We start from the raw sequence: 14,319 nt of genomic DNA on the forward strand, positions 1-14,319 counted from the left end.
CCTCAGCCTCCACCCGCCTCAGCCTCCACCCCTCAGCTTCCACCCGCCTAAGCCTCCACCCACCTCAGCCTCCACCCCTCAGCTTCCACCCGCCTAAGCCTCCACCTCAGAAGAAGCACCACTACTGCCCTCAGTCCTTAGGCCGGACGTCAAAGGCGAACCCAGGATCCCTTTCTTTCCTTCACCTCCCTCCCCTCTCTCACCCTGACCCCCAGGTACCCCCACTTCTCTCCAGCCCCCCGAGCCCCCATGCTGGGTAACACCATGCCCTCTCGCCCGCACCGCTGTAATCATGGCCTGTCTTCATAGCCTCCTTCCCCCCCACATGCGGCCCATCCTCCCCGGAAGCCACAAGCACCTGGTTAAAAGGGAAGTCAGGAGCTGGCACGCACCTATGCTTTCTCTTCAAAAGCACCACGCGGCCCACCCTCGTCCCCAGCAGCTCCTCCTGCCGCACAGGCCTCCTCTGTCTTCCTCCTTACACCCCAAGTTCCTTCCACCCTGGGGCTCTGCTTGCTCCTCCTGGCTGCTCTCCCCTCTCATCCTCCCACGGCTGGCTCCTTCTCCAGCTGACATGTCACCTCCTCGGAGGGGCCTTGTCACAGTTTACCCCTCACAGGGTTTTACCACCACTAGAAGTGTGCATGGCCGCTCCCTGGATTGTGCGGTCACTACCTGTCTCCCTCAGGTGAGCACCCAGAACTCAGCAGGGCCCAACGCCTGCAGCAGATGCTCAAATACTCCCTGAATAAGCAGGAGTGAGAGGCTTGAGCTCTAGTCTCAGTCTGCTCTGTCACGCTGGACAGGTCACGTCCCCTCTCTGGGCCTCAGTTTGCCAACCACAAATAAAAGGGGCTAAAGGCCTCCCCAGGGCTCCTCGGGTCTGTGAGTGGTGGACATATCACATCTGGGTGCCGCCAGGGGGCACCCAGGACCTGCCTGGGGGGCCCGAGGGAGGGGGCTGCCTGACTTCATGCTGTTGACTTCATTCTTCCAGTGAGTATTTATTGAGCACCTACAGCATGCCAGACTCTATGTCAGGCACTGGGAGAAGAAGGAGACATTCAGAGATTCTAATAGGATTAAAGAAACTTTGAAAATAGGTCTTCTTTGATCTGGACTGGTGAATAATTATAAACACCAGTTAGTTCCCCTTCTAGAAAAGACCCATAAAACAATAAGACTCACGGCGGCTCACATACCCTGGGCACTTACTAGACCAGGGCCTTCTCTGGACTTATATAAATGGCTTCACTGTCTTCACCAGAGCCCTAAGGAAGAAGTGCTATGATTAGCCCCACCAAGGAAAATGAAAAACAGAGAAGTGAAGGGATTCACCCAAGGTCACTCAGTGAGTTGTGGTTTAAAGCCAGGCTGTTCTGGGTCTGACTTGCAAGTTCCTAAACAGTTCGAATGATAGGACTTCCTATCCTAAAGATAGGAAGGTACTTCTCATAGATTCCGGGGGTGGGAGGTGGCGGGGGGGAGTAAGACAGAGTTCAGGCCCATCCTTAGACAGGTGCCGAGCTCACAGTGGGGCCACTCAGACCCCCTGGGCCTCAGTCCCAACACCACAGCCCTGCAGAGCAGGACCAGATATACCCTGGGGCTGGGGAAGTGGGGACCTCAGAGGCCCTGTCAGGCCAGACCTGGGCTGTGCTGAGGGAGGCCTGCCCCCCAGCAGCCCTGGGTCCTAGAGGGAGGGCCTGGGCGCCCAGGGCGAGGGGCCACCTGACTCCCTCGCACTGAGGGTTCCTTTATGGGCGATCTGCGGAGTCAGCTTTCTGCACATGCAGGCAGACTGCTCTCGGCCTGCTTTCACCCCCAAGCGGAGGTTGGAAGACAGGAAACTGACACGGCGTTGGGGTCGGTTCACAGATACGGGAGGGTGAGGGGCAGAGGTGAATCAAGCCCCTGGGAGGGGCGGGGACAGCCCTAGGTGGAAGGGAGAGAGGGGACTATAGAGAAGGGGCCTGTGGTCATTTATAGGTCTTTCCCTTCCCAAGGACCCAGAGCGGAAGCTGCACCCTGTGCTGAGTGGAGAGGACACCCCCAAACAGAGCGCTCCGGAGAGGGGGGGCATTCAGGGTAACACTGGGCTGCCGAACAGGTGTGGCACCAATCTGCACTCAGGCCACAAGCCACACCACCTGTCCTGCGGCCCAGCGGGGGAGGTAGGGAAGCCAGGTGGGTGCCGGCGGCAAGTGTGGGGCTCACCCTCCCCCGTGCTCAGACCCCTGCCAGGCCAGCAGGTGGAGGGTCCCTCTCCCCTCCTCCCCTGGAAAGCCAGCCGCGTGTCCGCCCCCGCCACGCCCAGCCAGCGCTCCGAGCTTGGGACTTCTGATGTTTACTTTGTTCTCAGCACAGTTCAAAAGGAGCTCGGCAGCCCTGCACCAAGCCCAGACTTAATCTGCCGTCCCCCGAGCTCCCAGCTGGCCAGTTAAGGCGGTTAAGATGCTGGATTAGGGCCGGCTTTACAGAACAACGCAGGAGCTAAAGCCTTCCTCTCCTGGGATGGCTAAAAGACTTCTTTTTATCTTCACGCCTCAGATGGCCTTTTTTCTCCCTTAAACAACCCTCCAGCCCGCCAAGAGGCAATGAACTTGGCCAACAGGAAGACAAAGGAGAGATTCAGGACTGAGTGTGCCTCTCCCTTGGCCGGTGGCACAGAGAGACGCCGCAGGCCAGGTGGATGCTTCTGCGGGGCCGGGACTCAGCCGCACCTGCTTGCACCAGGCAGAGCCGTTCAGGGCCACGTCCCCGGTTCTGGGCCATGCGGCCTCCGGCCTCCGCACCGAGGGTGACCGTGGCACCCCAGACAGGCCCAGCATCCTTCCCAAGGAGCCCCAGGGCCACGCGGGCAGCCCAGGGGCAAACCGGAGCAGCCTCACTCTTAACGGTTTCATCCACTCAGCGCTCCCGCTTTTTACTTCTCTTGTTCGTCTCTCAGTTCGTCCTTCCCGTGAAAGTTTCAACACTCATCACAGTTAGGACTACAGTGCTCCTTGTGCACACTTTCCGATTTTTGTATCCTTCTCCCATTTCCAAACGGAGCTACTGTGTCTGTGTGTCGAGGCCTCCAGCTACTCAGTAATATGCACACAGCACACACTCGGGTATGCAAGGAAATACGGAGCACTGTTTCGGGCCCTTTTTTACATAAAACAGACTGGGACAAGCTGCACCTTTCTGCGACCTGATGTGTTTTGTATGTTCTGCTTGTGTTAGCTGTTGTTTGAAGAAAGAGCCTGAAAATCCTGACCACCAACAACTTAGTCCACCCCCTGGTTGGGAATCTGAGGCAGGGTAGTGGCTTGAACCTCCTCCCCTGTCAGCGGTGGCACCAATGTGCCTGGACATCATCAGTAACCAGCAAGGTGCCCAGGCTGCCTTTCAAGCCCACGGATGCAGCGAGGGGGGGGCATGGGGTCACACTGAGTGATGCCAACCTCACACTGTTTCCCCCAACAGGAGCTGGGACCCCCACGCACCTCACATTCATCCCTCATCTATCAACCAATGTTTGTAGGTGCCGACCCCCCATGCCGAAGGGGTTCATTCTCCCTGCGGGGAGCCCACAGCCTCCGTGCACCCACGGATTCCAGTTCCACATCCCTACTCATCATGTTACAGAGGGCGAGGGGGCCCAGAGCTGGGGGGACCTGGCCATGACCCACAGCAGGCCACTACCAGAGCTGGGAGGGGAGCGAGGTCTATGCGCTCCTGGGCCTGGAGCATTCCTTCTACTTCATTACAGCAGCACGCTTGCTCTGGATGCAGACGTCAGAGGGAAGTGGGGTCTATGGGCACGCCATTTCATGTCTTATTGAAGGCAAAGACTTCTCATTTGAAATCAATTACATGGTTTCAAACTGAGCCTCAATGGACAAAGAACTGCCTTGTTTTGAGCAGTAAGTAGAGGCTCAACAAATGATGGGTAGATAGAAAGACAGCTGATGATTGGAGGATAGTTCAGTGGAGGAAGGGATGATTGAATCCCTCCATGGGTGGAGGATGGATCATGGAGTGATAGAGAAGAGCTGGCTGGCTGGTGGACAGGGGACAGGAGAGTAGGAAGAATGAAAAGGTGACGGATGGACGGATGGATGGACGGACGGATGGATGGATGGATGGGGCATAGACCAGTGGGTGGGTGAGTGACAGTGAGTGAAAGAACAGACAGATGAGTGGACTATTTGGTGGTGGGATGGGTAGCGAATGGGTGATGGACAGAATAAGTGGAGGGATAGGTGAACAAGAGAAGGAACGTGCTAATGAGTTACGGTGCAAATGAACAAATGAATACATAACAGGAGTGAGTGCCCGTGTAATCAATGTCTGGGATCACCCCGATCCCCAGGACTTACACCCTGCAGGCCCTTATCTGACTCCCCAGATCTCTAGGCACCAACTCCTGACATCTCTCTCCATGGAGCCAAAGATGACAGCTGAGGCTGGAGGGGAGCCCAGGAACGAGAGACTCAGAGCTGTGGAGCCCCTGCGTGCGGCCACCAGATGGGCAGGCAAGCACGCTCCAGGGAAACACCCCCCACCGGCCGGCACAAGGCCGCCCATCCCCGGGACTCCCCACCCTTGATTCAGGACCTGCTTGCATTTGAGAAAAGTCTGACAGATGCCTGGGTCCCAGCCTGCCTCCAGCTCTTGGGCAACTGAGTGCATCTCTAACCAGTGCTCCTTAAAGTGCACAAGCCACCTGGGTGCCTCTTAGAGTGTAGACTGGATCCAGCAGGCCTGGGGCTGAGCCGGGTACCCTACGTTTATGACAGCTGTCAAGCTGGCTGTGGCCCCAGCCCTCCGGTCTGGCCCAGGCTTCCCTCAAGAAACCCCTGGTAATGTCTGCCCTCCTCTCAAGGCCCCGCAGGGGCCCCCAGGCCTAGAGCCCCGAGACCCTCACCCCTCAGCTCTCCTATGGGCTGCCTGTCCTCACCTCAGCAGCGAGATCCCCACTATCCTAAGGCTTCCCCAGTTCAGTGATTCTCTTCTCAGATTCAGAGTATAACACGGAGATGCTATCCCACTTCCCAAATGCATCCAATCAATGCCCTGTGCTCAGCGCCGACTCGGGGAGTGCAGCAGGGAGAGGGGTCCCATCCCCCTTCTGTCAGTGTACAAACAGACTCAGAAAGGTGGCAAGGTTGGGGGACCCATGGCCGGCCGACCCTCTGCTCCAGTGTCTGCACCCTTTCCACAGCAGGTGCTTCCCCTTGAACAAAGACAGAAGCGAGCAGAGAGTGGCCAGCCGGGTGCCTGTGCTCCAGGGGAGCCATGTGAACGGGAAACAGGGACACAGGCGGCCATATGCCTGACACAGGGTGAGGGGCCAACGAGCAGCTACTCTGATCGACCCCTGATGGGAAAGCTGAGCTGCAACGTGTCCACGGCTCCACCGCCAATACAGAGCAGGGCCAGGATGTGAGAAGGGCTACATGCCCTTCTTGCTTCTCAGCCCCATTCACCCCTGCTGGCAGGGTCCCATCCTCCGCCTGATCTGCAGATTTTCTGGAGGGTACACGGGGCACATGGGGCCCCTTCCCCATTTCACTGCACCCTGGGAAGAGAGCAATGGATTCCAGTACCTTCTAGCCGGAAGTCTTCCTCTTCCTCCTCACTGAGTGTTTCTCTGAAAATTTCGCCCACCAGCTCCTAGAGGAAGACAAAGCAGGGCCATGAAGTAAGAACTGGACAGAGTCAGCCAGGCACCCAGTATTGGGAACGTCGCGAATGCGTGCCCGGCTGGTCACAAGGAAGCCCGGATCCTGCTCTAATTTCTTCGGACGGGAATTTAGGTCAACTGAGGGGGATCCTGTCACACTTGAAAAGTGATTTACCACCATGCTTTTCAGGAAGTAACTTTTTCTCAGCTCACTATAAAATACTACACCGGACCACACTTCTCCCTCAGAAATTAAGTTACACCCTCCACCCGGGAAAAAGACAGAGACGAGATGAGAAAATGTCCCTCGTCTATCCCCTGGAGTCGACTTGATGGGCTCAGGACCAAGAAGCTGCCCCTGTGGGCCCCAAGAAGGGATGTCAGTTTGAACCCCTCTCCAGCCAAGGGTCCCAGGTGGGCTGTCTCTGCGGGGGTCGACAAAGAGGGTCTGGTGTGCCCAAGGGAAGGTCTCTACTGCCCTTAACATAAAACCCAATTCTTCAGTATCACATTCAGAAGCCCGCACACTCTGGCTCTGGCTCATGTTCAGACGGGCCTGCTGCAGCTCCCCAGCGTGCACACACCTCCCAGAAACCAGCCCGATCCCGGCACACGCCTTGCCCGGCGCCCCATGGGGGAGTTCAGGACGCCTGGTGGCCCATCCCATGTGGCAGAGATGGTCCCAACCAGCCTGGGCAGGCTGCCATCCAGGTGTGGTCAGAGTGGCCAGAGGAGTTTGGTTGGTCCACAGGCTGGGAAATTTCTGGGATGTCGACAAGGTCCCCCCATCTCACCCCACCCCTGCAGGACGACTAGACACAGAGGAGGCAAGGCCAGCATTTGTCGGACTGTATTTTTTGGTATTCTGTCACTAAGAGTTCTGTGATCTAAAAAGATCGTTGTGAAATTACACAAGAGCCCTTACGGAAGAACCGACTACGGTAATGGACGCTGTGAGTATCCAAGGAGTGGCTTAGGCGACATTCCCCAATTTTCCTCCTATTTAGACCCGGGACTTTTGTTCTGCACAAGCATCACATGGATTCGTGTTCCGAGGAACCCACTTTGGGAAATGCCCCTCCTCTGGGGGAAGGACAGGTTTGAGAGGTGACACTGCCTTATCTCTTCTGATGCCACAACAGTGCTGCGGCAGCCCTTCTCAAACCACAGAGTGNACCAACTTCTTTTTTTGAAAAAAAAGGGGGGGGGGGCAAAGAGAAAGAGACTGTAACCTTCTCCTTGAGAAATTAGAAGGAAAAAAAATTCCTGCACCTCAGATCCTTAACAGAAAAACCAGGGCTTGCTTTGATTAACAAAACAAAAATAACGCTTTGTATATCTGATCTTATCAACTGGACGCAGCTGGAGCGAAGTCCCTTGTTTTGTTTTCTTTCTTCTTTTTTTTTTTTAAAGGATCAACAGCTAACATTTTATGGATCAGGGCTGGTGTTCTCCACTCTCTCTCTCCTTTCAGATCGTTCAGGGGCATCACACACTCTTTCCGACGGGTTGTGAAAATGTGGTCATTCAGACTCCCGGGATCCCACCGGCTTCAAAACCAGGCTACTTGATTCCTGGAGTCGGGATGGCTTCTCCCTCCTCCTCTGCCAATTATCATAATCACCGAACACTTCCCGGGCTTGTAAACTGGCTGTTTGTGTTAACAGCGCCGGAGTTGACAGGGAAGTGGGGAGCTGGTGACAGGGAAGGGACGCGTTCAGGTGGCATCATTAGATGGCTGGGACGTTCCGGCAGCCAATTAGAGCCCATCTTTCATGCCAGAGGAAGACGGATGCCATCTCCCCATAAAGGCTGGCAGGCATCACTTCTTCCCAGGAGCGGGCGGCGGTCTTCGAGGGGGTCAACGGCCCTCTTCATGCTGGGGTCTTCTGGAAAGCGCTCGGTGCTGACCTTGGCCCCCCACCCTGACCACTCCCAGCAAGGTGGCCAGGACCTGCCCGACCCATACTTCTGAGCACATGTGTCTTCTTAGTGGCAGACTTGGAGGAGTTTAAAGACTCCGAATGTCACTGCCAACAAAGCAGCCGTCTGGAACCCCGATAACGACGGCTCAGTGTGGATCACGCACTCTGAGAACTGTCTGCGGTGAGGACGAAGCTCTCTGACACAGTAAAGACGCGTCTCTGCATATTAAAGCAGACTGCTGGCAAGCTCCGGGGTCGGCCTCTTCCTGCTAAACCCCACCCCGCCCTGCACAACCCTGTGAGAGCTCCTCGGCACCACGGTCCACTGACATACTGTGCCGTACAGACGCCTGACACTGGCAAAAGTTCGTTTCATCCGCCAAGCCAGGTGGCCCGGGACCGGTGCCGCACGGAGTCTGCGGCCTTCAAGCTTTGCATCACGAAGCTAGAGGCAAGGCAGTGTTAAGCCAGACACAGGATCACATCCTGGCTCTGTTGCCTCCCTCGCCCTTGGACCAGGCTGGCCCACTGCTTTCCTGGGGCCTCAGTCTATTTTCCGTAAAATGGGCACAATGAGAAGCCACAGCAACGATAGGACAGCTGACCTTATTGTACGTCTCCTAAGTGCAAGGCACCTTATGAGCATATCATCTCCCTCAATCTTTGCCACAGCTCTGTACTTTCCATCTCTCAAGGAATAAACACTCATAAATATGATTTGCAATTTGTGAAGTCAGAGTTATAACTATTATTATTTCTTTTCTTTTTTTTTTTTTAACAAAGAAAGTGCCTTCAACCCTCCAGGGACATAGGAGACAGGAAATAATGGTAATGACAGCCACCTGCCTCATTTACCAGGTGCTCCTGGTATACGAGGCACTGACCTGACGGAACCTCCAGAGAATGAGGTTCCCAGCAGCCCTGGGTTTAAGCGACAAGGAGGCCCCAAGGGGCCAGGCGAGCGGCTCTGGACCAGCAGTGCAGAGATTGGAGCCCGTTCCCTGAGATGCCTGGCGTGAGCCTGTACAGTGGCGTCAGGGCTCCCGTGGGCATGGGGATGGAGGCGGCCAGAAGTCCGGGCACCTGCCAGGGACCACGGATTGCATTTAAAGAAGTGTAAGGAAAACAGGCTGGCCAGCAGCTCCATGCGTGGTGGCCAAGTACTCCTGTTTGCCCTGCATGACTAGAAGGGCCCACAGCTCCTCCCCGCCGGGTTTGGGATTTGGCAGTGCCCTGGCCGGGAGGCCTGCCTGCGAGGTTTGGGACCAGGTGCTCAGACCCCTCAAGAGCCACAGGCTCCGCTAGGAGCCCCGGTGCAGCAGGTGCAGGCAATGGAACCGAAATGGGTCAGACCCTGGTTCAAATCCCAGCTCTGTGTCATACGAGCCGCATCGTGTGGGTAAAAGAACTTTCTCAGCCTTCCCACTTGTACACAGCGATGACAGCACTCACGATGTCTGGGGGCAGGTTGTGAGGATTCAGTAAGCCACGGCATGTAAAGTGCTTAACATTACACCTGATTCCACGATTGAGGCTCATGACACCCGTAGTTAGTGTTTATTACTTCATCTTCTACTCTGATTGTCAAATGGCTGCCAGAACATTGCTCAGAGGAGCTCAAAGGCTCACCAGCCCCAACGTGACCTCAAAGACACACTCTCCTACCTGGCGTACTGTTTTTAATGCTTCGCATTTAATCCTCATGGCAATCCTTTGAGCCAGTACCATTATCAGCCCCACTTTGCAGATGAGAAAACCGAGGCCCAGAGAGGTTACATGACTTGCCCAAGGTCACACAGCTAATTTGGTGTCAGAGCCCGGATGGAAGGCAGGCCATCTGGCTCCAGAGCCCTCACCCTGTAAGAAGCCCCAGTATGTGCCTTGGGATGCAGTGACTTCCCTGTACTGCTCCTTTGTCTACGCAGCCGTCACTCGGCCCCTGGCCCCAGGCCCCTTCTCCTCTGGCCCTCAGGACAGTCGGCCGCAGATGAGGCTCTAAGTTCTGATCAAAGGCCTCCCTGGCTCCCCAGACGTCCCGCTGCACCCAGCCTCATGCCAGGCTGCCCCCTGCCCCGTGGCCAGGCTCGGCGGCCTCTCAGCCCCCAGGCCCCAGCCCCCCCTCCCTTCCACGCCCCGGCCCCGCTGTGCCTCTGCCCCACGCCGGGCCCCAGGAAGAGAGGCCAGCTCCTCCGGGCGCTGAGTGCAGCCAACACCAACCCAGAGCCCAGAATTGCAGGCATGAGGCCTTATAAGGCCTCCGGGGACGGGAAACCACATCAAAGCAGGGCTTGGGAGCGGGCTGGAGTTCGGTTAGGGTTTTTCCTCTTTGTCTTTGAGACTCATGCTCCTGAGCTTAATATCCCCCCCCTCNCCCGCCCCGGCAGTTCTCTGCCAATCTCTCTGTTCTCTAAGAGCTAACAGATGTCGGTGCCACGGGGTTTCAAAGAAAACTCCTGGTGCCCACAGAACACGGCACGACTTACAGATTCCAAGAATGCACAGGGCTGGGACGTGCAGGGGGAGAGAAGGCTGGGAGGCCCGACCCAGCCACCCGGTAACCCTCAGCTCCGAGCAGTCTGCCCTGGAGCTGCCCCAGGAAATTGCTGGCGAGCTCCCTCTTCCCGGAGCCCCGCACAGACGCACAGACGCGGCCAGGCCGGGCGTGCCTGGGGAAGCAGCGCCGTCGGGGGCAGGGATGCTCAGACGGAACCTGCAAACCTGGGAGCCGGGGCCTCGCCCTTGGCTGCTGAGAGGCAGCAAATGCTGCGCTTAAGCTCTCTGGCTCCCACTTTGCTCTTCTGCAAGACACGGATTGAGATGCTAAGAAAGGCGACGAGAAAATGGAGACAAAATACGCGTAGTGGGAGAAACCATGCAGGAGCTTTTCTCCTCCTTCTGTAGTGCCCTGCTTTTGCCAAGTGCTCAGAACATTCTCACGTCCTATTCCTGCAAAGGTCTCATGTCCAGTGATTCAACGCCCCAGTGTCGGCCCCGGGACGACATTCTCACGAGAGCAGCGGGGAGGCATGTTTAAGTCCAGTGGTGTTTAGTGTATGATGCTACTTGTCCATCTAAGAAAACACCAGACCCAGTCTCCACGTATCCCCATGGTGACCCCCATGTGGGAGGGACAAGAGACATGGAGAGTGAGAAGCTTCAACTTTCTCAGACGTAGCCTAATTTTTTTTAAATATTTATTTATTCTTGAGAGACAGAGAGAGGCAGAGCATGAGCGGGGGAGGGGCAGAGAGAGAGGGAGACACAGAATCCGAAGCAGGCCCCAGGCTCTGAGCTGTCAGCACAGAACCTGACGCGGGGCTTGAACTCACAAACCGCGAGATCACGACCTGAACCGAAGTCGGATGCTTAACCGACTGAGCCACCCAGGTGCCCCAGAAGTGGTCTAATTTTTAAGACAAGTATATTCATGTATCACCTGCACCATTAAAATCTAATTTAACAAAACCCCACACAAGAACCCACTTTACAAGAAGGACTTGGGTCCCCCCACCCCCCGGAAACTAAGGGACTGGCCCAAGGTCACTTAAGGAGAGAAAGTGGCAGAGCTGGGTTAGAACCCCCAGGCCCCGGGCTCCTTGTCCCTAGAATGGGGCAGCGGGCCAGGATGATGCTTGTGGTCCCCTGGAGAAGAGATCTCCTGGGGCTCCAGCCCCCGTCCCCAGCAGGAATCGAGAGTGGAAGGAAAGTCAGGGCCATCCACTTTCTGGGCCTCAATGTCCCCATCTCCAACTTGCACCTTAACCTGTGGACCTCTATTACTTCTGTCCCTGAGAGTCACCCTACCCACAAGAATGGCAGGTCAGAACTTTGGGGAATTACTCATTCCGCCCCAACCTATGCAGCATGCAAGGCAGGGCTGCGAGAAAACCACTGGCAAAGGGCCGGGGGTGGGGAGGCGTCTGGGGCCCCGGCTCAAGCGACAGGAGACTGGAGGGAAACAGACTCACTCCTCCTGGATGTCAGCAGAACTCCACGGCCCGCTTCCAGAAAGAAATGGCACCTCTTCTCCAACCAGTGACCTGTGGGGCAGAGCCCTCTGACCCTCCCCTGAGGACACTGCAGTCACGATGGCCACGTAGCCCCCACTGGGGGCAGGGTTCTGCCTGCCCAGCACCTGTCCCCAAGCTAAACAAACCGGGAGTCCTCCTCCCGGGAGGAGAGGGGAGCTTGGGGAAAAGGAGTCTCCTCTGGTGCCAAGGCTGTGTCTAATCTCATCTCCAGCTGCTTGAGACAGTGTGCCCCAGAAGGGAACTCACAAAAGGACAGAGTGCCCAGGAGGAGGGCACTTGGTTCAAGGCCCTGGGCCAAGTCGTTTCTAGAAGTCATCTCCCCAAGGGCTGGCAACTGGGTCTATTCTGCTCTAGAACAGTGCCTGATATACAGTGAGCACTCAGTAAGTATCTGTGAGATGAACCCTGGGGCCAGGCCCACCCTCCCCTGTACTTCCTGGGGAGGGAACGGTCACAGAAGCCCCTGAACTGCCCTCATCGCTTATGGCAGCTCGTGGTGGGCTTCTGCCATTTGGCTGCTTAGCTCTGCACCCTCCAGAGCCTTCAGAGCCCAATTACAGTCCCCTAAAACCAGACCCCAAGATCCCAGGCAAGCTCGGAAGCCAGGGGGAAGAAGCAGCCACCACCTGCTAAGCAGTGGGCACCTCCACAGGTACCCCCAGCTGTAGAAGGAAGTGGGGGGCTGAGCAGAAGTGGGGAAGGTGGCTGCAAGGGCTTCCGTTCGCAGAGCTGGCCTGTGTGTCTGGCCTGCGAGGCCCAGGCCTTCAAGACTCTGAAGAAACGCAGCGGTAATTAAAATTCCCAGGATTTCTCCCCGACTGTTTTTATCTGCTCAAGATATAATCCGTCTGTTCCCATTGGCACCCCCTGGCCTCTGCCCCCCCACATCCCAGGGACTCCAGCCTGAGCTGGCTTTCTGGACTCGGGGGAATGCTCATCAGGAAGGCAGACGGTGGTGGGCAGGGGCTGCGACTGCGGGGCTGAGCAGGAAGGACTTCCAACCCGCGGCCTGGCTGTGGGGCCGCCCCATTCCCTTGCTCCAAGCCTTAGGCCCTAGACCCTACAGGGAGCAGACAGTGCCCCAATATGGCTCTGCCCGGTCCTGTGATCTGGAGACCCAGCTGGCCGTAGGCAGCAACGGGCCAGCAAGGTCCACTTACTGAGCTGTCACCCCGGCAAGCTGTCAGCCTCTACATGCCGTTGTCCCCAATGCCCCCACGATTGGGTCCCACCTGGGCGAGCAGGAATACTGCACATTTTTCTTTAAGTGGGCTCTCCTTCTCTCTTTTTAAAACCTAGTCTTTAAAACCTAGAATTCACGTGAAACAAACGCAGAGACATTAAAATGCAAGCCGCCCACCACCTGTCTCACGCCCCATCCCCCCAGCAGAACACAGCTCACACCTGGGGAACTACAAGGTTTGAAGAGCCCAGAGCGGAAGTCCTCTGCCCCTCCCCCACCCCCCGTGATCGGGTCAGTTCCCTGGACGGGTGGGGGGGGGGATGGAGACCCCAGGTAAGACAAGCACCAGATGAAGATGGATGACAGAACGCCCTCCCAGCCCAGTGGCCACTCCTCCCACAGGGACAGGCCCTTCTCTAGGGCTGGCATCTGGGGACCAAGAATCCCCGACACCGATTAAAATAACTGAGGCCAGGGGCGCCTGGGGGGGCTCAGTCGGTGAAGCGTCTGACTTCGGCTCCGGACATGATCTCACGGTTCGTGGATCTGAGCCCCGCGTCGGGCTCTGTGCTGACAGCTCAGAGCCTGGAGCCGGTTACAGATTCTGTGTCCCTCTCTCTCTGCGCCTCCCCTGCTCACACTCTGTCTCTGTCTCTCAAACAATGAATAAATGCAAAAAAAATTTTTTTTAAATAACTGATGCCAAGACAAAACAGCAAAGTTGGGCATTACCCAGAACCTGCCTTCGTCTCCAATCTTTGGGACTTCAGGACCCTCGGGGGAAGATGACCCATCGCAAGGCAGACTGTCCAGGGCTGGGCGGGACGTGGGGCCTGACGTGGGTCCGCTGTTGGCGTGATGGGAATTTTCCTACTAGATGGCAGTTCAAAGGAGTTTCTACAGTGGAAACCAGGATCCGACAGGCTTGTCAGGGCGTGGGAGTAACTGAGGTCAGGAACATAAAGGACTCAATGATAATAATTACCAGCATTTCTTTCGCAAGCGCCTGACGTGTGCCAAGAGCTCTGTTCAGCCAGCACACGAGGGGCCTTGCTAACTGCTCCGAACAGCCCTGGGGGCCGGGTGCCACTGTCACCCCCTGTGGCCAGGAGGTTAGAGAAGTCAAGGAACTCCCCGGAGGGTCTGACATGAGCCCCGGCTCCTCCTGTTTTATACCATGTGACCTCGCACACATGATTTCCCAGTCTGTGCCTCGGTTTCTCCACCTGAAGACGGAAATGACAGCAGCCGCCCAGCAGGACCACTTTGAAGGGGAGATGAGATTGCGGGCAGTCAGCATGTCAGTGCGGCTTTCCCGCTCCGCTCTCAGGGGGCCCCCGGGCTTCATCCTCCGCCCTCCCGTCCACGCCCGCGGCCTGCCAGGACGCTCCCCAGCTGATCCAAGCCGGACCCGGTGCACCTCAGCCACCCCATGGGCCTCCAGCCCCGGCCGGCTGCTCACCCCAGCACTACTCCGTCCCTGCCCTCCCGCCTGGCCCGTGGCTG

The 14,319-nt window shown here is 56.8% G+C and overlaps 1 protein-coding gene across 1 annotated transcript in view; it reads right to left on the reverse strand.

Annotated features, from left to right (window-relative positions):
* The window catches only part of NKD1 (NKD inhibitor of Wnt signaling pathway 1), a 102,459-nt gene that overhangs the window by 23,817 nt on the left and 64,323 nt on the right, over positions 1-14,319 (reverse strand). The window contains exon 6 of the mRNA XM_077751292.1: positions 5,598-5,664. Coding sequence (XP_077607418.1) covers positions 5,598-5,664 — 67 coding nt within the window. The remainder of the gene's footprint in view (positions 1-5,597; positions 5,665-14,319) is intronic.

The sequence above is a fragment of the Crocuta crocuta genome, unplaced genomic scaffold (assembly GCF_008692635.1).
Source record: "Crocuta crocuta isolate KB4526 unplaced genomic scaffold, BGI_CrCroc_1.0 scaffold124, whole genome shotgun sequence".
Lineage (NCBI taxonomy): Eukaryota > Metazoa > Chordata > Mammalia > Carnivora > Hyaenidae > Crocuta > Crocuta crocuta.